This window comes from Polyodon spathula, chromosome 22 (assembly GCF_017654505.1).
Source record: "Polyodon spathula isolate WHYD16114869_AA chromosome 22, ASM1765450v1, whole genome shotgun sequence".
Taxonomy (NCBI): Eukaryota; Metazoa; Chordata; class Actinopteri; order Acipenseriformes; family Polyodontidae; genus Polyodon; species Polyodon spathula.
This window is the reverse complement of record NC_054555.1, coordinates 23356775-23381255: the sequence shown is the minus strand read 5'-3', so window position 1 is coordinate 23381255 and position 24481 is coordinate 23356775. Positions and strand designations below refer to the sequence as shown.

The 24481-nt window shown below is 40.8% G+C and overlaps 1 protein-coding gene across 6 annotated transcripts in view; it reads left to right on the top strand.

Annotated features, from left to right (window-relative positions):
- Positions 1-24481, top strand: part of LOC121297386 (rabphilin-3A-like) — a 75995-nt gene that overhangs the window by 48890 nt on the left and 2624 nt on the right. For 2 of the 6 annotated variants that reach the window (XM_041223687.1, XM_041223690.1), the window contains exons 3-23: positions 383-491; positions 3394-3405; positions 6424-6567; positions 8255-8384; positions 9008-9091; positions 9377-9539; positions 9872-9916; positions 10430-10468; positions 11260-11382; positions 12930-13088; positions 18287-18355; positions 18627-18677; positions 19126-19350; positions 20357-20436; positions 20809-20883; positions 21176-21285; positions 21921-22047; positions 22718-22774; positions 23209-23360; positions 23842-23923; positions 24072-24168. In XM_041223687.1, coding sequence (XP_041079621.1) covers positions 415-491; positions 3394-3405; positions 6424-6567; positions 8255-8384; positions 9008-9091; positions 9377-9539; positions 9872-9916; positions 10430-10468; positions 11260-11382; positions 12930-13088; positions 18287-18355; positions 18627-18677; positions 19126-19350; positions 20357-20436; positions 20809-20883; positions 21176-21285; positions 21921-22047; positions 22718-22774; positions 23209-23360; positions 23842-23923; positions 24072-24168 — 2101 coding nt within the window. In that variant the 5' untranslated portion in view covers positions 383-414. The remainder of the gene's footprint in view (positions 1-382; positions 492-3393; positions 3406-6423; positions 6568-8254; positions 8385-9007; positions 9092-9376; positions 9540-9871; positions 9917-10429; positions 10469-11259; positions 11383-12929; positions 13089-18286; positions 18356-18626; positions 18678-19125; positions 19351-20356; positions 20437-20808; positions 20884-21175; positions 21286-21920; positions 22048-22717; positions 22775-23208; positions 23361-23841; positions 23924-24071; positions 24169-24481) is intronic. The other 4 variants (XM_041223689.1, XM_041223691.1, XM_041223692.1 and 1 more) reach the window with 4 other exon arrangements.

Here is a 24481-nt window from a genome sequence, read left to right as displayed (position 1 = left end):
TATGGTGAGTTACAAGGCTAACCTTGTTACATGATTTAAATAGAATGAGGAATGATGTTCTGTCCCAGCACTTAGGATTCTCCAGACAAGATCAAAGCAAGCTTGAAGCAAGATCAAAGCAAGCTTTATGAACAAGATGATGTCGTTCGGCCCATCTAATGTTAATGTTGTTGAGGCAAAAGCACAGATTCAGATAGCCCTTTCCATATGCTAACCACTCCTTCCTTCTTAATGGCAGATTGAGAAAAAATATTACTCAGTATTGCAGCAAGTAAGGGACATGTAAGAAAAGCTGTTAAAATTACAACTGAAGATACTTACTCTCTGCTGTCACACTGTAAGGATTGCGATTTCAGTCTTGTTTTGTTTTCTTCTCTTCCAGACGTTGTTGCCACAGATCAGCAGGATCCCGTCATGACGGACACGGTGTTTGGGAACAGTTCGGACCGCTGGGTCTGTCCCAACGACAGGCAGCTCACCCTCCGAGCCAAGTAAGAGCTGCAGATTATCACAACTGTTACTAGAGGGACTGAACGAGACTGGCGTCAGCAGCACACTGACCAGGCCTGATTAGTCATTGTGATACTGTGTGTGAGGGAGACACAATAGTGATCCTACTCCTAAAAAAAATCTGTAACCTTAGAATTGATATACCTGAAAGAGTACAGGTTTAAGAAAGTGATATCTTAACTAATGTATTCTTATTTTTTAGATACTTCGTATGATTTTCTCTTTCGGTCCATCACATCCTGCTACCAACGTGCAAGAACATCTGGTGCACCCAAGTTCAACCATCAACCTGCCCCCTTTCAGCATTCAGCTCCAAGTGGATGCAAGAAATACATCAGTATGGAATTCCACATAGAACAATGGATATTTCTTACTTCCACTAGGGGCAGAGTGTTGCAGGGGGAGTAGGTTAATGGTGATAGTGTACCATGTGAGTTAGATTGGATTTGTAGCACCATGCTGAGACCTTGGGGGTCCATCAAACTTCGGATATTTAAAAAGTCACAAAGTATATCTAAACATCAGTTAAGTCTGTTCCATACCCATACCCAGTTGCCACTCAGTGGGAGTGCTCAGCAGCACCTAGAGTTAGCTGGTAAGACAAGACAGGGTTATTACAAGTCATTACGATCATGGTCTCCTTCCGGTTAATGACCGCTGCATTCACTATGCCACCCTGTCTATCTATTTAAAATCTGCCCTTCCTCCATTCATTCTTTGTGACACACTCAGTCCTTTATCGTTCGTTCATGAAGCACACATCCCATCAATAATGTACACTTGAACTTGTTAATGGATTCTAGCATGGCCAATCCCAGATGCAATTCTTCTAGTGCAAATGAGTGACACCACAGTCACTGTCAACTGTCCTTCTGTATCACACACAGTCCACGTATAACTGCTGCTGAATCTCTGAATGTGGCTTTGCGTGCATGTTCTGGGTATGTGCATGTTTTTCTGGCATGTGTCAAGTTTCTACTATAAGCTCTTTGTCAGACTTATTAGGGCATGCAATGCAGTAATTAAACTGGCTGTTCAATATGAACTTTCCAACAGGAGTACAGCTATAATTTTTGTCAACGTGCTGAATGTTAGAGATGTACCTGTACTCGGTGCACCTGTTGTATGCTGTGCTGGCAACTTGGTTTGTGTTGTTGGTGGTGTAAGGGTTAATAGATTCCCTCTGGGAAATTTACTGCCTGACCACTTTGAATAATTCAGACTCAAAGCCTCTCTAACCTTTTCTTCCCTCTGCCCATCAATTCCCTTCATTTTGCCATTGCTGATTCACTCTGATGACTGCCCTTGGTCCTGAGGCACCTGTTTGATGTGCACCCACCGCGTCTCTTTCGAATGCTGTTAGATCTTTGCCTTTTTGCTATTGTGCTGCTCCCATAGCTTTATACTGCTGCAGGGATCCCACGTCACATGGAGCGGTCAACCTAATTTGCATCTCCAATTCAGAGCGATGCCAAATCGGGTAGACAGGTCCTTATAAAGTGGCAAGGCTGTGTAAGTTTTGTATTTTGATTGTTTGACACCTGGGAAGGAGATGCTTATGCAGAGAAAGCTCCCCCACTCCCTCTCTGGTCAAATACACCTATCTTGTGAGCTGTGTGGGGAATAGTGGGGGTGGCAATGTTACTACTCTAGCCTTTCCAGCATGTGGTGTGCTGGTGTACTGTATGCTGGTCAGAGGTGATGGATACTTATTGGTTCAGAAGACAATCTGGTTTAGGAGTTGGATAAGTTGAAAGAAAGAAATTGGTTCATTCAAATTCCCTTCACTATAAAATCAACTATCTGTTGCATACAATCCTAAATATATCTCCAATAAATCTTGCATGGGGTTTTATATACCTGCTTTGTGCAGCTGAGTAGCATTTGCTGGAGACCTGGGTTAGAAACCAGTTAAAACAGTTTCAGGGAACCACTTTCCACAATTCTAAGATTCCAAAATGAGAACTGCTAAATTATTCTACTAATTCACTAAGCCATGTTAAATAAAAAATTAAGGCCTCAGTTGTGTGCTTCTATAGGTTCACTCCCAGGCCTCAGTTGTGTGCTTCTATAGGTTCACTCCCAGGCCTCAGTTGTGTGCTTCTATAGGATCACTCCCAGGCCGCAGGGACGGGCTTTTGCCGAACGAGCAAAAAAGTTGCAGCTGAGCTTTCTGCATGGTTACGCTTTGTAAAGCTAAGCTCATCAAGACCATATTTTAACGAGGCTGTGATTACAGGGAGGTCCTGCGTCAGGCTGCAGCTAATATGAGGCATGTCCCGGCACGATTCACGTGCTACAATAACGTGAGGCTTTTGAATGCCAGCATCAAGTAGACCATCAAGAGGTCAACAATCTGTGCATGCGAGAATCTTAATTGCTGGCGATATAACACATTTTAATACAAAATTATTAGAATAACCGATCTAACCTACTAATTCTTATTGTCCACCCTTGGAATGTTTTTGTTTTTTTGTAATTTTATTCTAAAAGCATTTTGTCTTTGCCCAGAGTGCCACACAGTGGCCAAATGTTGTAACTCCAGTTTCATTGAGTGGGCTTTGTTTCATATTACAACTCCTGTGACGGAAGAGGAATTTTGCTGAGCATTAACTAACGTGACCACCATTAGCAGCTATGACAATAGACACTTCCAGGATGGCAAATTGATTGACTGTAGTTCATAGTACAAGAATGTTGAATAGTCCTATGGAATATGAAAGACTATTAGAGCTTGAAGGAACGTCCCAGCACTCGGTTAAAAAGTTGTTCTTGTGTGCTGCCACTGTTTAAACTGCTGCGAAGCTGACCTTGCTTGCTGTGTTGTTAATCCTCTTCCTTTTTCTGTCTCCTTCCTTTATTTTGCCTCAATCCTCTCTGCAGTGAAAAGGAACAGTAAGTACTCTCACATTCTCTGTTCTAACCTTCTCTGTCTGTATTGCTTTTCCTTTGCAAGAAGCTATGAGTATGCCTTTAGGGATTTATTGCTGTCAATGTAAAGCCAGTGTTTGTAACTAATGAATTTAGTGTAGGATTTGTTAATGTGTAACCATGCACATTAACTTGATACATTGAGAAACATTAATTTAATACTTGTGTGTAAGGTGGCTCTTATTGTATACAATGTCATCTCGTGCTGTTCTGAATGCTCAAATGATGTGAAATGATGCCTCTTGGAATAAGAGACATCTTACAGGCAATGTGTTAAAGTAAGAAAACATGATGTCTTATACATGATTTCTAATGAAAAATATAAATGTATTAAAAAGGACATCTGGCATTGGAGCTGTTTTGAACCATCAACCAATAGAGGGAACATTATACAGTGCATTACACATCAGGTCCTGTCTACCCATCATACAATTCAAAAATAATAATAATAATAATAATAATAATAATAATAATAATAATAATAAAAAAAAAAAAAAAAAACTTTATCATTGCTATAGTTTAATAGCCAAAAATATCCCTAAATACTGGGTATCATTTTCAAAACAACACAAAAGCAAAATATAATTACAGGTCAAAAACCTGGAGGGTTCAAACAGCCTAAATTTAATTTAAGGGAAAAAAAAACAAGTAACATAATTTAGTTAATCATAACTTCAATGCAATGTTATTCATTAATGCTCGCTTCTTATTCTTGGTTATGAAACACAACCTTCATGGGAAGAGTATTTCATTATTATTATTATTTTTTTTAATAAATATCTAGTGTTCTGAGATTGGCTCATGATTTCCTGATTGTAGTACTCTTGGGAGTAGTAATGATGTCACTCATAAGAGACACGGCAATTGGAAAGCTGGGGATCTTGTCACTCCAATAATTCCTACAACCAAGAAATCAGAGGAGATGTATAGAAAAGCTGAAAACAGCACTTGTAGATTTGAATGAAAGTATACTTTTGTTATGTCATGGTGGCATTCTTCACCTGGTACAGGCACCTGTAAACTGTTCTGCTCAGCAGGGAGGTGTACAACTACAGACAAGCTTTGTTTCAAGTTTGTGAAGTTGGTCTGGTATAAAACCACAGTATTTTGTTTTGGGTCCCAGAAGAATACTCTTAAAATAGCCCAGGAAATTGAGTTGCTTGCCTTTCAGTCTGCTTTTTTGTGTGTGTGCGTGTGTGAAGTAAGCCTGTCTCTAATGGAAGGCGCTTGTGTTTTCTGAGTGTGCTTCACAGAATCCCAATAAGCTTGGCGAGCAGCTTACTCATTCTTGTTTAATGTAGTGTTTCTGGAGATTGCTGACATTGCTGGCATTGGTTGTCTCTTGAGATTTCAAAAATGTTTCGTGCATTTAATCACTGGGCCTGTTTCATTGATAGAGCAATCCAGTAGAGTGGGCCGCAGCTCTCTTCTTGAGCCTATCTCTCTTCATTCTCCCTGCGTGGATGCTGTGTATATGAACAGCTGGACTATAAAGAAGGAAATTGAGAATTACTTGTTTTACATTTCTCTTACTATTTTATGACGTTTGCAGTCATTCTAAGTGGTTGTATTACTCCCTTATTGAGTCATCTTTCTCTATGTGTGCTCTATTGGCTTTGAGCTTGTCTGGAGAGTCATAAGTGCTGGGAGCAAGTGCTGCTTTCTCATTCCATTCAAATTATGTCACGGTTTGATCTTGCTGCACCCACTCTCTGTCTATATAAAAGTAGAGTCCAGTAGGTGGAGCTGTCACATGATTTGAATGAAAAAAAATGTTGTCCTGGAATTTAGGATTGTCCAGACAAGCTCAAAGCCAGTCAAAAGAAGATTTAGAGGTAGCTTCGTCCAGGGCTTGTGGATTGAGATGCTGCAGTAGTTGTGACCAGGGCTCATGGATTGAGATGGTGCATACAGTAGCTGTGACCAGGGCTTGTGGATTGAGATGGTGCATAGAGTAGCTCTATTGAAGTTTTCAGGAAAAGGTGATAGGGATGCCTATGCTGTCAAGCATATAATGTATTTACATCTCTGAAAAGAAATGGTCCAGTTTGAGTAAATGTGGCTTAATAAACAATATATTAATAAAAAACTTGGTTTTATTCTATAAAGGAAAATACAACAATAAGACAGAGTAGCAATAAGTAATGGGTTTATTAATATAGAACAACACAAGTACCAACAAGTACCAACAGGAGAAAGTAGATTTGTGTAACCTGTGCTTCAGCACTTTATCTAACAGCAGGTCAGCTCTTCATATTAATAGCTAGAACCAATATGCACAGCCTAAATACTTCAAGAATATTTAGTGTTATTACTGTGTGCAGATCTGTTATGAATGAAAAATGCTAAGCTAAAATATATATATATATATTATATATATATATAATATATATATATATATATATATATATATATATATATATATATATATAATACACTCTATTAAAAAATTTAAAGTACTGTAATTCAAGGTCTATTAAGCACTCAAGTTGTGTATTTCTTTGCTGTTTAATATCCTGTTATGTGTGCTCATTATTATTATTATTTGTTCTGTTTACTAACTATCCCACAAGAGGAGACAGGGAAGGATTCCGTGTTGCACATGCTTCAGAGGGCAATGCTTCACTTGAGGGCGCACAGTGCACATTGTAACGCTAATATGCTCACATCATTTCACCACAATTAACCTTGAGGAGTCTTTTCAGAAGCAATACATGGCTAATAAAGATCCATCAGAAACAACAATGGAAAATGATACAGAACATACATAATAGGATATGAAACTGGTAAGAAATGAAATAATCGGAAATGTGTGTGTGTGTGTGTGTGTGTGTGTGTGTGTGTGTGTGTGTGTGTGTGTGTGTGTGTATATATTATATATATATATATATATATATATATATATATATATATATATATATATATATCAGGTTCTCACAGCTCTGGAGCAGTTGCAATGTGTTGTTCCTATGTCTGTGACAGGATCGGAACGGGATGGTCAGTCCACTCCAGCCAGACCGAGAGGCAGAGGAAGAATGAGGAGCTGACTGATGAGGAGAAGGCGATCATCAACAGCGTGATCGCCAGGGCTGAGAAGATGGAAGCCATGGAGCAAGAGCGCATTGGGTGAGCTGGACTGCCAGTGAGCGTGGGGCAAGCTGCTGTTCATCAGAGCCTCTGCTCCAAACACGCTGTCTCTCATCAGCTAGAGCAGCTGCCCAAACCTTGACGGGGGCCATCCTGGTGTTCAGGCCTGGACCACTATAAGCTTGGGGCCACATATACTACAAACTATGAGTCATGTGCAGGGGCTGTAGATATTACTGATATCATTACAGTCTTTAAAACAACTCTCATTGTGCTTTGCTCGTGCTGTACTGTGCAGAGTTCTCTATGATGGTCTTTATGTATGTATTTGTTCTTTGCCATGGCTGTCTGCTCTTTAACAAAGCTTTCACTTTCACAGTGCTGAACTTTTAGAATGGAACGCTTAAAGCAGTACTTAGTTCCCTCTGAATTTGCATAATATTTCCTGTCTGTTTATTGTCCCATGACATGTGTTCTTAGTAATCCATGAATATCCATTTCTTCACATATTTGGCATGTTTCATGAAGTCACCTTTGGGGCAGTCTTTGAGCAAGCCTGAACAAGATGAGATTTCTATAATTAGGCCAGTATAGAAATGACCAAAGCACACCCCTAGTGGTCTTTTATATACTAGCTTTATTAACCTTTGCTCAGTCTTGCTCAGAGACTGTGACCAAACAGTCAAATATGCCAATTACTTTATCAAACTTGACATATACCCATGAGTGATTAACAGTAATAAAGGAAGAATGAGAGCGGGCATAAATATTATTTTAGTAGAAGCACATAACATCTTTTGCTTCTGAAATATGTTCACGAAACAAATCAATATTTCATCCATCAAGAAAATGGTCTTTTGGAACCACTAGTGCAATGGAATGGTGAGATGCAGAAATACAGTTGTTATTATGTTTTATTGGAGGTTCTCAGTAGTGGCTTTTGGAATAATGAAAGCATTAAATCACAGTAAAATGTAAGAGGCTTGCTCGCCAAAATGTTTGTCTAATTTTCTTGTATTGAGTCCTGCTATATATTTTCCGAGTATGTGTTTACAGTTGCCTGTGATTTTTCAGGTTACTTGAAGGATGTGTTCTTGTGTTATTTGTAAGTCATACTGTCATACTCTATGTGCGCCATCAGCAACTCTGGGTCTCAAAGCATCTTTCAAAAGAGGAATGAACTTTGAAATGAAGCCTCGACCCTCAGCTAATCTTTCCCGAACTTAGAGTTGACATGCCTTGATGTTTTTTAAATGGGAAGTTCAGTATCTTTTATGATTCGATTATGTTTTGTTTTTTTTTTCGCTCCTTGCTTGATGTTGTTTGGTGTGGTGGTGTGAGTCTCTTGCCAGGTCGTCATTGTGAATGAGAATTTGAATTCTGATTTTGAGAATCAATTGACTCCACTGGATAAATAAAGGGATTGACTGATTGAAGTAAAACTGATGGCCAATGTTGCCATCTTTGTGTCCTTTGTGCTGGTGTTGTGTCCTAAGCATTAATATGATCAGCAGTAGGTGAGTGACATAGATGCTGAGAGCTCCTTGTATTGTTATCAGTGGGCTGAACAGAACTCTCAAATTCCAGAGAACGTAGAGTCAGTAGAGGTTTATATGGGGAGATCATTCATTTTTACTGGATTAGGGGCTAAGCTGAATGCAAGGTTTCTGTGACAGTGCCGTGTGCGTGTCTGTGCCCAGTGTAATCCTGGCTCGCTTGCTTCCAGGCGGCTGGTGGATCGTTTGGATTACATGAAGAAGAACGCGTTGGGGGATGGGGTCTCGCGCTGCGTTCTATGCGGGGAGCAGCTTGGCATGCTGGGGGCTGCCGCTGTCGTCTGCGAGGACTGTAAGAAGGTACCGAGAGCCCTTAGACAGTCATGACTGGTTGCATTAAATACTTACTTCAATGGAAGTATAACACCTACAATTTTACAGAACACCCTTCAGTGTTGACAATTCCCTTTGCTGTTCTGTCTGTATCCCAACAATAATGTACAGCCACCTCTCATTAACACAAATTTCAAAAGACCAGCAAAAACAATTCTATAACAATACCTCCACTTTTGTTTGCAAGGAGAGTGCATGTTTTTGAAATGGCATTGATGCGTGAGCACTGTAGCATCGTAGGACCAGCAGCCTCAAAACAGTACTAAAATAATTCCCACAAACAGGACATTTGTGTTAAGTCAATGTGTATTATAAGATGTCATTTACAATAAGCGGGACCATGTAGAAACTTCGTTGTATCAGGAAATTCGTCTAAGCCGAGAGTGTTTTAATGAGAATTGACTTGTATCTCTATTATATATCTATTTTTATTTTTTTAATATTTGTATTCATGCATCATGACTCATAAATCTGCTGGAAATGCATTTCTCATCTTGTACTCGTTCACCAGGAGAAATAATTTCTCTTATTTTGGTCATTAACACACAGCAATGATTTGCAAACCCTACAGTGTGATTGTCTCTCCGCAGCACGCCTGTACAAAGTGTGGAATTCAGTGCAGCAGTCGACCCGGCTCCATATGGCTGTGCAAGATCTGTAGTGAGCAAAGGGAGGTGAGTGCAATCTAACAGGGTTCATACATAGTACACAGTACAGCCTAATAGGGCAGGGGTCATACATAGCACACACTACAGTCTAACAGGGGTCATATCACACAGTACAGTCTAACAGAGGTCATAGCAGACAGTGGTGTAGCTGGAATACATTTTACACCAACTTTTCCAGAACTGCGACCCTAGATGGCCCTATGAAATGCGTGCAGTAGTATCGTCACCAGTGGATTGTATCCCTTCTGTGGGTGTATAAATACCTGACGGACTGACTGACTGTTTGCTCAGGTGTGGAAGCGCTCTGGGGCCTGGTTCTTCAAGGGCTTGCCCAAGCAGGTCCTGCCCTCCCCGATGCCGATCGGTGAGGAGAAAGAGCCGAAGAAAGCCGGCTCCACTGAGCCCCCTGTTCAGGAACAAAGAGCCAGCAGCTATCCGCGGGCACAGGTCCGAGGTGAGAACCTGCTGAACAGGTGTTTGGTTTTATTCAGTGCTGCTGAGAGAATATATTGTTTTTACTGGATATCCATTTGAATTCTACCATATCTTACATTTATTCTGCAGAGCTTGATTTAAGGAATGTTATTCCCTGTATCCAGCTGTTTTAATTTAGGGTTAAGCATGCATACAGTTTAAACAGAATACTCCATGGCATGTTCTTATTATTAGTATTGAACTTGAACAAGGCTTGTAGGTTATTTGTAACTCTAGACCGTTCATGATCCTCTCTCTGTATATTTGTGTATACTGTAATTATTATCTTTGTTGTTGCCTCTTGTTCCTCAGGCCCAGCAGAGGCTCCCCCTCAGCTCACAGAGCAGCATCCCCAAGGTGAGCTTGATAACACACCCATACACTCCGACACTGCAGCAGTACAACCAGGCATTGGAAAAACGATTCAGTATCATCAGCCAATCAGCTTCCAACTCTAGCGGGTTTCTGTCAGACAGTAGATGCCCGCTGGAATGTCACAGCATCACCTGTGAATCAAGTTGAAAATCAATGCGTGCAAGTGCCAGCTTTTTCATTTTGACTTGCTCTATTGGAAGCTCAGTTCACATCAATTGGACATGCAAATACTAAACAAGGACACAATTGGTCAAAATGTATTTCATTATCCGCCAAAATCAGCCAACCGAAACTTTGCACCGACAAAAGCAACCAGTCCGGTGCTGCTGAATGGGCCAATCAGAAAAAATTGAGAAAGATTTTATATAAATATCAGACAGGATTTAATGAACTAAAAGCTGTAGCACAATGTTTTGTAAATAGTCCCCACTGCTTTTGCATGGGAGAGGCCTGGCGTGTTTTTGGAGGCCAGTGAAGTGTTTGGTTTCTGTACAGGTGAGCCAGAGGAGAGGAGAGCTGGGGGCAGGAGATCAGGTCTGTGGAAATCCATGCATAAACCTCTACATTTCAGCTGGCTGTCCATACAGTAGCTAACAAATATTCATCCCCAACTCACGCGCATACATATATTTCTATTTTTATTTTTCTGTGTGTGTGTGTTTGTTTGTCTTTCTGTACCCTTTCTGTATCTGACTGCCTTTCTGCGTATCAGTTTGTATCTATTGATCAATCAGCATCTATTTTTCACATCTTTATTAGGTCTCTGTATTTATCTGAACCTTTTACTCCAGTGTGCCACTCTTCGGTTTACCATGGTAAAAACATGACAGTGAAATATACAGCAGCCAAGCAAAGTACACAGGAGTATGGTAAAGACAAAGCATTATCATAAAAAAGCATGCTCAAATGTTACTGGAATAAAACATTTTGATAAACTGGAGCCACAGTTATGTGTGTATTTGCTTCTAACTGCATGAACTACTGACATATTATACTGAATCGCCATATTGTAAATTGTGGTTGGAAGTACAAAGATGACTAATAAGTTTTAAGATGGGAGCTACATTTGTGAAATGTATACAGCTGTACTGCCAAAATAATGCCTTTTACTCTAAAGTGTGCTGCACAGAAGATATAGAAGAATGTAGCAAATAGACATCAATGGTGATATTGAAGTGTAAAACTGAACCTGCATGTGGGGCAGCTTAAAGCCGAAGTCCAAACTGAAGCAATCATTTGCAAAGCAAAGAATGCAAATAAGGTGGCGCTTTCTGACAGTGGCCTCTGATGGAGGAGTGAATACCCCCCTTGTTCCCTGGTTGTAGTGAAATCTCGTGATGCCAGCCACCACGAAACTGATCGAGGGGGATACAGCTCGGAGGAGGACGGGGCTGTCGGTGCCTATCGAGGTGCCAGGAAAGGAATGAGACCACAGAGGTCCGAGGCCGGTAAGGGGCTTCACCCAGTGACTGCCTCTGACCATCATGATACCGTTCACCTCTCCATTGATGACTACCAGCTCTCTTACTGTATCTCCATTGCTAACAACCAGATTTATTCTATACGCCTTCATTGCCAAGAACTCGATCTTATATGTGTCTTCATTACAAGCTATCAGATATCATATGTATGTTTCCATTGCCAATAACCTGATTTCATTCTATATGTCTTCATCTCTAACAACCATATCTCTTATACTGTATATACGTCTTAATTGCTATTCAAAAACATATTTTTTATAAAAATGTAGTAGTTGCCAATTGTTTTTATAATTTTTTCTCCCAATTTGGAATAGCCAATTATTTTAAGGCTCAGCTCACCGCTACCACCCCTGCACTGACTCGGGAGTGTCGAAGATGAAAACACGCTGTCCTCCGAAGCATGTGCTATCAGCCGACCGCTTCTTTTAGCACTGCAGGCCCACCATGCAGCTATCTTGGAGCTACAGCGTCGGAGGACAACGCAGCTCTGGGCAGCTTACAGGCAAACCCGCAGGAGCCTGGCCAGACTATAGTGGTAGCTGGTGTGCGGTGAGCTGAGGACACCCTGGCTGACCTAATGAAACTGTATACCAAACTGTTGTGTCGGCAACTGAAGTACTGACTGTTTGTATTTGGTATTTATTATATTGATTAATCGACAACTAATCGATTGTTAGCTAAAATGTGCAATTTAAAAGACCCATTCAACAACTTGTCTTTGATAACAACCAGACCTGCTATTGCATGTCTCCATTGGCAACAACTAGGCCTCATTTGTTGAGTTTACAAAGTTTCTTTGCGTATTTCTAAACAACTGGCCTCCCTTGAAGAGTTGATGCTTCACTTGGATGGACATGACTGTTTTCACTTTGAAACCAGCTTGACTTTGGGCTGAACCAGAAATTGTGAAAAAACTACCAAACTTATTGAGACTGCAACGAAACAAAGAAAGTGGAAGATTAATTTACTGTGTGCAGGACGTCGGGTTCAGCTTATACCAGGATAGTGTATCCATTCTGAGGCTAAGAAAATGTCTCTAGTTGAGAGAAACCTTTTTTTTCTTGTGGAATCAGAGTCTTTTTTAATGAAACAAACCTGAGGATTTATCTTCAGTGAAACTGAGGAAATCCTCTCTGTATGCCGTCCTTTTCCCCCCCGTCTGTCTGTCTGCCTTTTTACTCTAAGCATTTGTTGTGGTCTGCATTCATGGTTGATGTGTGTGTGTGTGTGTGTGTGTGTGTGTGTGTGTGTGTATGTGTACATACAAGTAGTAAAGCTACATCCTGGTGACTTTTTAAAACACAGAAGTTTAAAGCACCATCAGCAGAGGTCTCTGAAACATGTCTAATCTGACACACCAGGGTGTAACCATTAACCTGTCCCCCTGCAACACTGCCCCTTGTGGATGTAATAAATAGCAATGTGTTCTATGTGAGATTTCTTGCAATGTACATCCAGAGTTCTTCCTTGAAGTAAGAGCTGCCGTAGTCACGTTGTGTGCTCTCTGTTTGCAGGCACAGAGAGCACTGGCAGAGGAGGCTACCCCCCGGTGGCCCGGAAGCCTCAGGAGCTGCGCTCCGCCCCCAGCGGGAGCGAGTACGGCACGGGGGATCCCGAAGGCCGAGACTCCTACCACAACAAAGCCGAAAGTGAGGTCAATAGGAGCCCTGTAGGTTAGTAAAGCCAATCAAAACGGATGGACCAGAACGTCTTGCTGCTCTGTCTGCTCTAGGTTCTGCTCCTGGTGCTTTCTTGCTTTTGCTCTGCCTGTCTGCATTGATTTCTATGCTTGCAGTATATACAAACATGCTGTGGCTTACCTAGCTAGAAAGCTATATTTTGCTGGGTATGCAAAGATTCAATAACATGTGTGGATCATCTGGTTAATTAACTATGAGAAGGGACAAAGCTGCCTGTCTGAGGCCTGATCACGAACACTGAAAAGTGTACCACTCCGTGCCGTGATGTTAACACTGGTAGTTAATTGTTCATTGGTGATAATGGTTTCAGTGTGATATAGGCTTTTTTATTGTGTCATTCCCCATGGCTTGTTCTTGTACTAAAACTCGGTCCTCCACAGTCTACTAGATATACCACAGCATGTTTTAATGTACCCCAACCCAAGCGGTCCTGTGGTGTACCTATTACACTCTCCCCTCTAGTAAAGCAAACACCCTTTTAATATAACATTTCTAAGTTCCATCAATTACTGAAAATGATCAAAGAGCTTCCACTCCATTCCATCACACACAGATGCTGCAATATGGAAATCCATTTACAACATCCACTCACTCACAGACTGTCTCAGAGCACTTTACAGACATGTCAAACTAATCCACCGGAGATTTGCCCTGCTGTTTTAATTTAAGAGTGAAACGGTGGCTTGGAAGAATGCGACAACACAACAGTTAGGTTCCAGCGTATCCCAGGTAATTGCTGTCTCTCTGTCAAGGACTTGGCTTTGAAGCAGAGGGGGCAAATTATTCGACTGGCAAAAGTTGAAGTTAGGCTGAAATGGAAATGTTATAGCATTTTCTACTAAAAAGACAACAAGGTTGGAATATCTGCTTCATTAATACCAGCAACTGGCCTTCCAGAATGACTTACACTTTTATCATTTTGAAAGTCCTGGTCTTCACTTCAGACAGTTTCAGAGAGGAGTAATCACATTGTGTTACCACTGTCAAACTAGCATGACCCCACACATGACAGCTGAACTGCTACTTCACTAAGTTGTTTTTCACTAGTTTTATAACACTTACACTTAGGCATGGTCTTCATTGTACAGAATACCATTCATTAGCTGCTATATCATCCAAAACTCATTCATTGATGTACTAAAATTCAGTGCCTTTTGGGAACCCTTTAACTTCATTAAGGATTTATTTTAAAGGTGACAGCATCAGTGGGCTATTAACAGGAAATACTGACCAGGCAAGAAAGTGAGGAAGGAGTGGTGTTTGTTTTCATGTTTCGCTTTACTTGGGTGATTTTATGTACAGATATCACTATACAGTTTTAAATAGGTTCACTCTAACAGCTGGTTTCACAAATCCAGATTAGTACTGATCTCTGACTACTTTACCTAAAGTAACACTGGATAGTCCAAGATTAGTGCTAATCAGGGTCTGTGAAAGCAGCTGTAAAAGTTTAAACGTTCTGGAAATAAAATTGAATCAGTTTGAAAGTGTTTTGCTTTAGTACTGACTGAGTTCCTAGCTGTTCCTTTACCAGGTGTCTGCTCTGCTTGCTTGCTTTTCCTCTCCTCTGTTTTTTAAGACTCTTGCATTTCTTCTTACACCTTTTGAGTTTTTGGCCCATCAGTTTTCATTGTCTGATCCAACAGGCACGCTGTTCACCTGCTGACCCCAGCAAGCAGTACAGGCAACACTCACTCCCCTCCACTTCCAGGCATGGCTGGGACTTGTTCCTCTAACTCCAGCATGACTTGCCATTCAATGCTGTTTGAAACCTACCAAGGATTGCTGTATTTTGTCTAATATAAAGCAGGCTGGATAATTCACTTGGCGTTCATGCTTTTGGAAGCTTGGGTTTAGTAAAAATGAGTCCGCCTGCTGAAAACAAAGGCAATATTAAAATTAATGTAATTAAGAAAAATGAAAATGTAAAATTACAGAAAGTGTGATCATTGACTTTACTAAATTAGTCACGCTATCATTACAGCTCAGTGTTAATAGGGTTGGATAATGTCTATATGCCAGAACTGTGTCAGTACAACCTGTCCATTGTCTGAAGATAAATACATAAATAAATAAATAACAAATAACAGCTACAGCTGCATTCAGTTGGCTTTACAGGACAAGCTAATAGCACTCTGTGGTTCTGATTTGGTACCATGGTACATGATTACCACAGTGTCTTGGTTCATAAATGTTTCCTTTGGGTCACTCCAGCTCAAGTGGACCAAGATTGGGTTCCTCAACCATTTATGATGACTTTCATCAACTACTGCAATCCAATTTTGTCAGAAAGTCTTGATTTAAAATGATACTAAACCTTTCTCTTCTAGGTCTACCCTCACAATGAGAAAAATTGGGATACAGTTAACTAAAATGGTCATTTTTACTACCTGCAGTCACCATGTTGGGCATAACTTATGCAGCTTTATTTCTGCAAGCATGCAAAACATTTTCTGCAGCACATAATAGGCATCAACCACTAACAGGGAGCCCCCAGGATTTCATCTACTTGAGCTGGAATGCCCCCACTGTGGGACCAATGGTAGCCTCATCTCATTGCAGATGCTCCTACTTTTAATACAGAGCTATTGAACAGCCACTGGAACACCATTGCATGGAATTGCCCTTGTGAATCACTGAGAGCAGCACAGTCAGTGCAGACAGGAGAGTCAGATCTAAGACAAGCCCAGTCAATGCTGACACCAGTGATCTACTATGTTTGAGCTCTGTCAGGCACAATGAATGACGGCTTTACTTCTCGTCAATCTCCTCCCCACTAGACCTGCTCTAAATCAGCTCTGTGTGATTTAAACAACTTATCACAGGCAACACTGCCTGTCTGGGCAGAACATCTGATGAGCACTAGATTCCCTGTCTGTATAAGCTGTTGTTTTTTTTTTGTTTTTTTTATCAGTGTAGGGTTTAGGAGATGCTAGAGTTATGGTGTTTAGGATGCTGACACAGAAACTACCTTACAAAACGGTACTTGGATATGTCAAGCAACAACCCCAATACTGTACTATTACAGTAGATACAATGTCACCAAGTCTTGCATAATATTTGTTCCCATCACTTTCCTATGTGAAGATTCTTACGTTATAGTAAGCATGTATTTAACGGTATTCCTTTCAAATCGTGAACAACACCTTTGTAATTCAAAGCTCCACTTCAGATCATGATGGATCCGCAGTCAACACTGAAAAGAACAGTGCAGGTCACAGGGAAAGCAACGGTTTGGTTACTGACTGACAGATCTTGGAGGAGATGCTTCTGGGAGTTTGGGTTTTGGTAGAGAGTAAAACAATTAGGACAGTCTATTATCCAGTAAATTATTTAAGGCTTTTTCCAAGTAGTCCATCATGTGCTTTTAGTGAAATTCAAGCTGTTTGGCTTCATTATGACTTTGAACATTTTTCGATTAAAAACCTTGTGAAGTCTACAAAATACGACAATCTAGTGTCTCCTCCTAGCATTAGAATAAAATATATAGAGCAATGAACATTATTATTATTATTATTATTATTGTTATTATTATTATTATTATTATTATTATTGTCTGTTTAAGCACTCGGTTTATTCCAGATTACATGTTTATGTGTCTATTGGAATTTGGGGATTTCTGTTAATGTGCAAGACATTTTTATAAATGTTTTATTATTAATTTCATATGCTTTTGTAAACTAAACATCATCAGAATCTTCTATATAATAAAGTTACATTTAATCATGTTGATTTCTGCTCCATTGTTTTTATTTATTGATTAGTTTCTTTAAATTGTGTTTTTACTTTTGCCATTGAAATACATATTTTTTGTTTTGTGCAAGATCCAAGATTAGAATAACTACTGTTACAACCTGTGACCACAGTATGTCACTGTCCTCTATGTAACTATCAAACTAAAGCAAAACCTCATCTCATTAGAAACCCTACCAGATTGTAAAGGATTTTGATGCACAAGATATCAAATACTTGAACAATTACCTTTAACAGAAGTCACTGTAATATGGAAATATGTTTGCACCATTTTTGTTTTGTAATTTAAATTTTGTGTTTAATATCCTATTTCTCACCAATGGTTACCTCATCATGTTTTATGTATTTAACAAAATTGACATCTTATTATGATTCTGAATGGACACGATGAGCCCTTTTCAAGTGGATATATACGTGGCTACCCATTGGTTATAAAGGATTTGCACATCATTTTCTAATGGTACTTTCCCAGACGGCAACGCCCTGTTGCAGGGCAAACTATCCCAGGCAGATAGTGTTCAGTAAATGGGAAATCCCGGCTAGCCCCCGTTTATTTAAGGTGATAGCTGTGAATGACTCTATATTACAGTGTGTCAGAATTACTGTATGTACTTTGTGATAGCTATTCCTGAGCAGGTGATATTTTAAACTAGGGCTCAACTTTCAAGCAGCAGCTCAGTCAGCATGTACCTGAGGGTGGTCTGCTGTTTTGACTGCTCACTAGTTGGTCACCAGAATTGGTGAGGTAGACTGAGCTTAAATCCTTAGAATATGCATTATAAAATCAATTGCTTATAGGTGATAGGAAACAGGTTATTTCTTAGAGTATAGACATGCTGATTCTGTATCTTGCAAAAAAAAGAAAGATTGACTTTGATAAGTTACAATAACTTTTACATTATACCAACATGCAGCAGTTCATGCTTTTGAAATCTATTGTTGCAAGCAAAGAACTTGAGCACTATCAAGGAGGCCAGACCCTTGGTTATCAGCACTGGGTCTAATTTTCATGAACAGAAGGGCATCTCAGACAAGACAGTAACTGAGAGCGATTCATTTTAAAAGAGAATAAACTTCTGCGTGCAACTGGCTCAGTGTGTTGGATTAGAGAGAACGCAGTCTGTGCCTCTGTGTTATGCACAAGGATTACAGCATTAATGCCACTGACTTTCAGCCTGGACCCTGCCAATGAAACAGTATGAATGGTAACTACCACTGTATCTAACCTTTATGAAAAAAGCAAGACTTTTAACAGCTCAGTCTTTCTTTACCCTGTAAGAATGCTTTACAGACAGGTAAGACTGAAGGGTGAAGACGGAGTAGATCCCACACCATGGCTGAACCCCTCACAAACGATAAAAACACTGCTCTGACCTCTCTCCTCTCACCCCCCTTTTGCCACCCATGCTGCCCTCTAGCTGTAAAGCGAGCCAACTCTGTCCAGGCCTCCAGACCAGCTGCAGCCCCCTCTGCAATGGCTCAGCCAGGTAAGGATCTGATAAATCACTGTCTGTTTTCAGTTGCCCACTGAAGGGTCATACCATTCTTTGGCGATTGGGGGCGTAGCTTTAGCAATGACTGCAAAAAAGCCAATCATTGTATCCCTTTGTTAAAAATTGATATTATTGTACTTGTATAACTCAATAATAATAAACTTTCAATTATGTTTGATGGTACAGTATGCATGTTATGGGACCATGTGCTGTACTGTACATTCCCTGTGGGATACCAGCTTGACATTCTGTTTGTGTGCTGCAGGTGGCAGAGTAGCTCAGAACCCGCCTTCTCGATACGCTGAACAGAAGCAAGGTATGTCTACACCCTGGGGATAGCTATTCCTGCCAGCATGAGAAGTTTCTGAGATGTGTTACCGGAGACAGTCGTAACATTGGTATAGTGTATAGTGTTGAAACTGTTGGATGGAAATAATGACCATCAGGGGGCACTGGATATAATCCAGTGAAATACCTCACTGCAACACATGAAGTGATGCACTAGGAAGCAGAAGCAACATTTCATCTATAGCAGTGTCTTATATTAGCATATTCCAAATTAAAGTATAGCATACAAGCAAAAGATCTTCATAGGAAGGAGGACCAGTGATAATATTACTAGCTCTAGTAAGACCTAGAGTCTTTTTTGGTTAGCACTCCTTTTCAGCTGAGTGTAGTGTAACCCATAGCTACTAATGTAACAAACACAGACAGTGAATCTTAGCTGCTCTGGTCACTAACTCCAGTTTGACCTGGCTTGCCAGGAGGTCAGCCCATGGCTCCGGGACAGATGGACAGTGGCTATTTGATCACGCCACAGCGGGACGAGAGAGCTGCCGCCCCGGTCAAGGAGGAGAGGAGGCAGTCGGCCCCCTACACCCCTGTCTCAGCCCCCCTAGCACAAGCCCCCCCAGCCCGGCACCAGCCCCCTCCTCCTCCCCCTGAGGAGGATGAAGAAGAGGCCAACAGCTACGACTCGGACGAAACCAGTGAGTGGCTTTGGACAGGACAGTGCACGTGATGAAAATGTTGATTTACAATCATTCTGAGTGGCTTTATTGAGTTATTATCAATTTTCTCAATGTCACAATGTGACTTTTCAATTCTAGTTCCATGTGTTCACTAATCATAGACTAACTAATGTTATTTTAGATCATGCAGTCCAAGACTAGTGCTGAACAGGGTCTGTGAAACCAGCTGATAGAGCTGAAAAATGACATTGTCTCATGAATTCAATGGGATGAGGAGGGCTGTTATTCCTAGCAATTAGGACTTCCCAGACAAGCTCAATGCCAGATGGATTTAGAAAAAAATTCTCAACTGAACATTGGAGCAGCAGAACATTGAACTACTCAAAATGATTACAAAATTGAAGCTACTTACTGTTTAATACAATATATACCGTACTGTATGTATATTTACAGTAGTACTGCAATCACCTGTGTGAAGAATTGTTTCTTTTGTGCAGTGGTGCACAACGCTGGCCCTTAAGGTCTACTACTTTATTCCTACCAGGTCCTAAATTACTTACTCAAACCTGCAAAGGGAAGGGTCTTATTGGTACAAGCCTACAGTCTGAGGACTACTTGTGGCCTATGCACAAATGTCAGTGAACGGCAACTGACGTTGTCTTCCACATTGAAAAAGGCTCTCCAGACCCTATATAAGAGCAAAAAAATGTTTGAGGAAAAAACATTGATATAATGCAGCAGAATAAATAATCTGTTAACTGTTGCTGGCCAAGGAAAAATTATTTGGTGAGCCGGATGCAGCCCCAGGTGGCTAGCCCTGCTATACATAACCACGTGTTGCCAATTACAATTGACAAGATGCACAAAAATGCAATAGCCCTCAACATCGAGTCTACTGATACTGGTATAGCTTGCATTATAAATACAGATATTTTGGTCAGTGGAAAATCCTTCGGAGGCTGGGAAGCACTCTTCTGGCTGATGGCGTTCCCGTGTGTAACATCTGTTTCGTTTTCAATTGCAGCAACTCTGGGTGCGCTGGAATTCAGCCTGCTGTATGAACAGGAGAGCAGTTCATTGTACTGCACCATCATAAAAGCCAAGGTGAGCCAGCTGTCTGCCAGTTTTCCCATATGCAATATCTCCTGATGTGAACTATAGGCTTTGTTTGTTTGTTTTTCTTCTGTTTGCTCTCAGGCAACCATTTCACAATTCACAATTCACTGATTTTAAAAAAAAAAAAAAAAAAAAAAAAAAAAAAACACGTTACAAATCTAGTAAGAAACAGCCTAGATGGACTTCAGTGTCATCTCGAAGTCTAACTATCTTAATTTATCCAAACATTTCTTATTCTTTTAAAATATTCCTGCCTTGTCATTGGATATCGCCTGGTAAAGACAAAGTTGTGTTCAAGATAAGAGTAATAATATGCTATAAAAAGCCAATGTCTGACTTTGTATGTGCTGTGTTCTGTAGGGATTAAAGCCCATGGACTCCAATGGGCTGGCAGACCCCTATGTCAAACTGCACCTGTTGCCCGGAGCCAGTAAGGTAAACCCAGTCTAAAATCAATAACATTGTACTGGGGACTGGGTTACTTGGGTGGTACTGGGTGGATGGCATGACAAATTCCAATACAGGACAAATTCTGGCCTTCCTAAATTACTTACTGGCTACATCTTATTTTAGCTTAGACATTTCTTCTAGTTTATTCTCTGAAACACGATTTTATTGTCAATAACGGGAACCGTAAAATTGATGTTTTAACGAGGATAGTGGAACGTGTTACAGCAGTTGGACAGTATCTATTGCAACCTTAGGGCTCATGCCTTGTGTGTTTCAGTCAAACAAGCTGCGCACCAAGACTCTGAGAAACACTCGCAATCCCACCTGGAATGAGACTCTGGTTTACCATGGGATCACAGACGAGGACATGCAGAGAAAAACACTGAGGTAAGGAAAGCTGAACTGCAGTGGCACTTACTGGGCCCAAGTATACGGCTTTGGACAGAAAAGACAAGCTTAATTTTTGTCTGGTGTGTACGCTTATAAAACAAAGTCGCTTGAGCACATGACTTAAAAAAAGGTGCCTCATTTAAAACAAAATAAAACCAGAAAACAGGCATTTATCTTGCTTCTTGTTGTAGGGTAGCATTGCGGTCAAGGCAAGTGGCAGGAACAGCAGAGGACAGGAGATTTCAATTAATTAAACAGAACAAAAATTCAAATAAACACACCCTAGATAAGACTATCTTGGTGCAGAACAGCAAGCACAGCCTGGTGCTCTCAGTCCTTTCTCTAAACTAACTACTGCCAGGAACAAAGGAGCTGGTTCCTCTTTGATATTATGTGTCTGGGCTTAATTGACCATCAAGTAATCAGTTAAGACCCAGCCACATTCTGCAATGGATTTGGGAGGGATGAGATTTTAACCACAGGCCTCAGCCCTTCGACTGTCCTCTTCGACGACTTCTCTGCCTTTCTGCTCCCCCCCATTTCCCTCTATCTTATTCTTCTCCTCATCCCTCTCACTCCACACCACAAGCTGATGAAAGGGTGTTAAAAGCCTGCTTGCTTTGTGGCTTCAGAATCTCTGTGTGTGACGAGGATAAATTTGGACACAATGAGTTTATTGGAGAGACCAGGATGCCCCTGAAGAAGCTGAAGTTGAACCAGAAGAAGAACTTCAACATCTGTCTGGAGAGAGTCATCCCTGTGAGGCTGTTTTCATTTTTAATCTATATTTTAATGGCCTGGTTTGCAATAGTAAAGTTGCTTGAAAAGTACCCACTTTTTGACATTTTGTGGCTCTGTCCTGTCACTAGGAGGAGTTTTAGGGCCCCATTTGACCTCACACTAAGAAGACTCCCACGCACTATTATGCTATGTTTCCATCCGTCAACTGAACTGATTTGAAAGAGATTTGAAATCAGTCCCATTTGTTTCCATATGTAGCTGAACAGAACCAAACCGTATTGAATTGGAACTCTGTCAGACCCCGTTTGAAGGATGAAGTGAAGCACTGAGCCATATCCAAATGAGGAGGGTGTAAAACCTGAGGTTATAGAAAAGAACCCCAATATCCAAGATGTTTGAACCCAGTTTATTGACCTGTTGCAGATTGGATTGTAGACATTATAGAGAAAAGTGGTGGTAGCCCTGTATTCGAATTTTAAACCAGGTGATATTTTCTCATGGTGGTAACATTGCATTTTAACGTGCTGGTTTGCACAACCTTGGATCACAAAGTACCTAAATCGTGGCACTATATAGATTCTGTGCTGTTTAGATGATTACAGGATGGGTCCATTGAGAGTAGGACTGATAGAGAGGGTCTCAGCAGTCTTCTGCTCTGGAGGCTGACTCTCTCTTCTTCTTTCCCCAGATGAAACGTGGAGGAACAGTCGGCTCTTCACGTGGCATTGCTCTCTATGAGGAAGAGGTAAGTCCAGCCTTATAAGAAACTAAGCAGGTTCTACAATAGTTCATTGAAACTGCTAAGAGGAACCTAACTCATTTAGAACCTGCTTGGAATACAGAACAGGATTGGAATGAATCTTGAGGGCCAGAATTGAGTAACACTGGTGTACACATAAGGGAAGGAATTTCATGATAACTTATTTAATTTTCCATGATACCAGATGATAAATGAATCAATGCTGTAGGGCAGATAAAACTGCCCTAACCTGGCAGCTGGGCTGTCTGTCTGACTCCCCTGTTGTAAAGCGTGGCCAGTGTAATTGTTTCTGTGCCTGCGTGTAGACAAGGTCTAATGATGTCTTTTCTTGCTTCGCTTTGTTTTCTTCTGTTTAATAGCGTGCCTAGAGCTGTATTCTGCTGTGGGCACGGTGTAATGGTGTGTCTGTGTGCTCCCAGGCAGATCACAGTGGAGAGGTGGAGGAGCGGGGAAGGATCCTGGTCTCTCTCATGTACAGCACCCAGCTGGGGAGGCTGATTGTGGGCATCGTCCGCTGTGTGCATCTGGCAGCCATGGACGCCAACGGCTACTCGGACCCCTTCGTCAAAATGTATGCTCACTTTTTATTCTGTTATTATAAAGGCCATAATAAAACAATCAGCAGTAATTCTCATCTCTAAGTAATGATGCTTTAGGCTGAGAACATGGTAAATGCACTGTAATGGACACTTATATAGAGTATATGACATTGTACCACTTTATTAGGAACTGGTTGGAAATTACATTTTGTGCAAAGGCAATGTTATGCAAGGAGCTGATCCAAGTGACTTCTCACTTGACCAACTTTACAGTGTAAAATGCTTAGAGAGGTTAGCTATTTATTAGTTGGTTATAAGAAGGGTAGTAGCAAAGATTTATCTGAGTTGCATAACAGCATGATAGTTGAGTCACAGCTTTTGTCTCTCAGATTGCAACTGCAATCAGGACAACTGGGATGGCTGTGTCACACGTATTTAAGCACTGGCATGTCAAACACAATGACTGCACACTGTGCCACTGGGATTTCTGAACTTCACTCCTGTTTCTTTCAGCTGGCTAAAGCCAGACATGGGGAAGAAGGCTAAAAACAAGACCCAGATTAAGAAGAAGACTTTGAATCCTGAGTTCAATGAGGTAGTAAATTCTTTCCTTGCACAGTTGGTCAAACTTTCTACCGTGAAATCACGCGGTAAAGCGTAGCTACCACATGAGAAGCTGATCTGACCTGTTAGAGCACACTGCACCCTCACGTCTTCCATGAAACCGCTTTGTTTTGCTGCAGGAGTTTTTCTATGACATCAAACACAGTGACCTGGCTAAGAAGTCTCTCGATATCTCAGTGTGGGATTATGATATTGGCAAATCCAATGATTATATAGGTGAGTACATTCCTTTCACATCTGGGATCCTGGCTTGAATCGTCCCTAGTCGACACATATTGTAATTTTATATTTTAATCAGATTTAAACAGAATTACTACCACAGTTCCGGCTAAATCATAAAACAAAACTGGGCTGTTTTGTGGTCACAACAAACTGACTTTGGGTGGACTTTATCTAAAACAAATTAGCCTCGGCATTCCAGAATAATCAATAAACCCAGGGTATAGCAGGAGCATGCCCCAAACCAGGGCGAGGTCAAATTCAGGTCTTAATAAAGCAGCTACACAGGATACATTTTTAAGTGTAATCA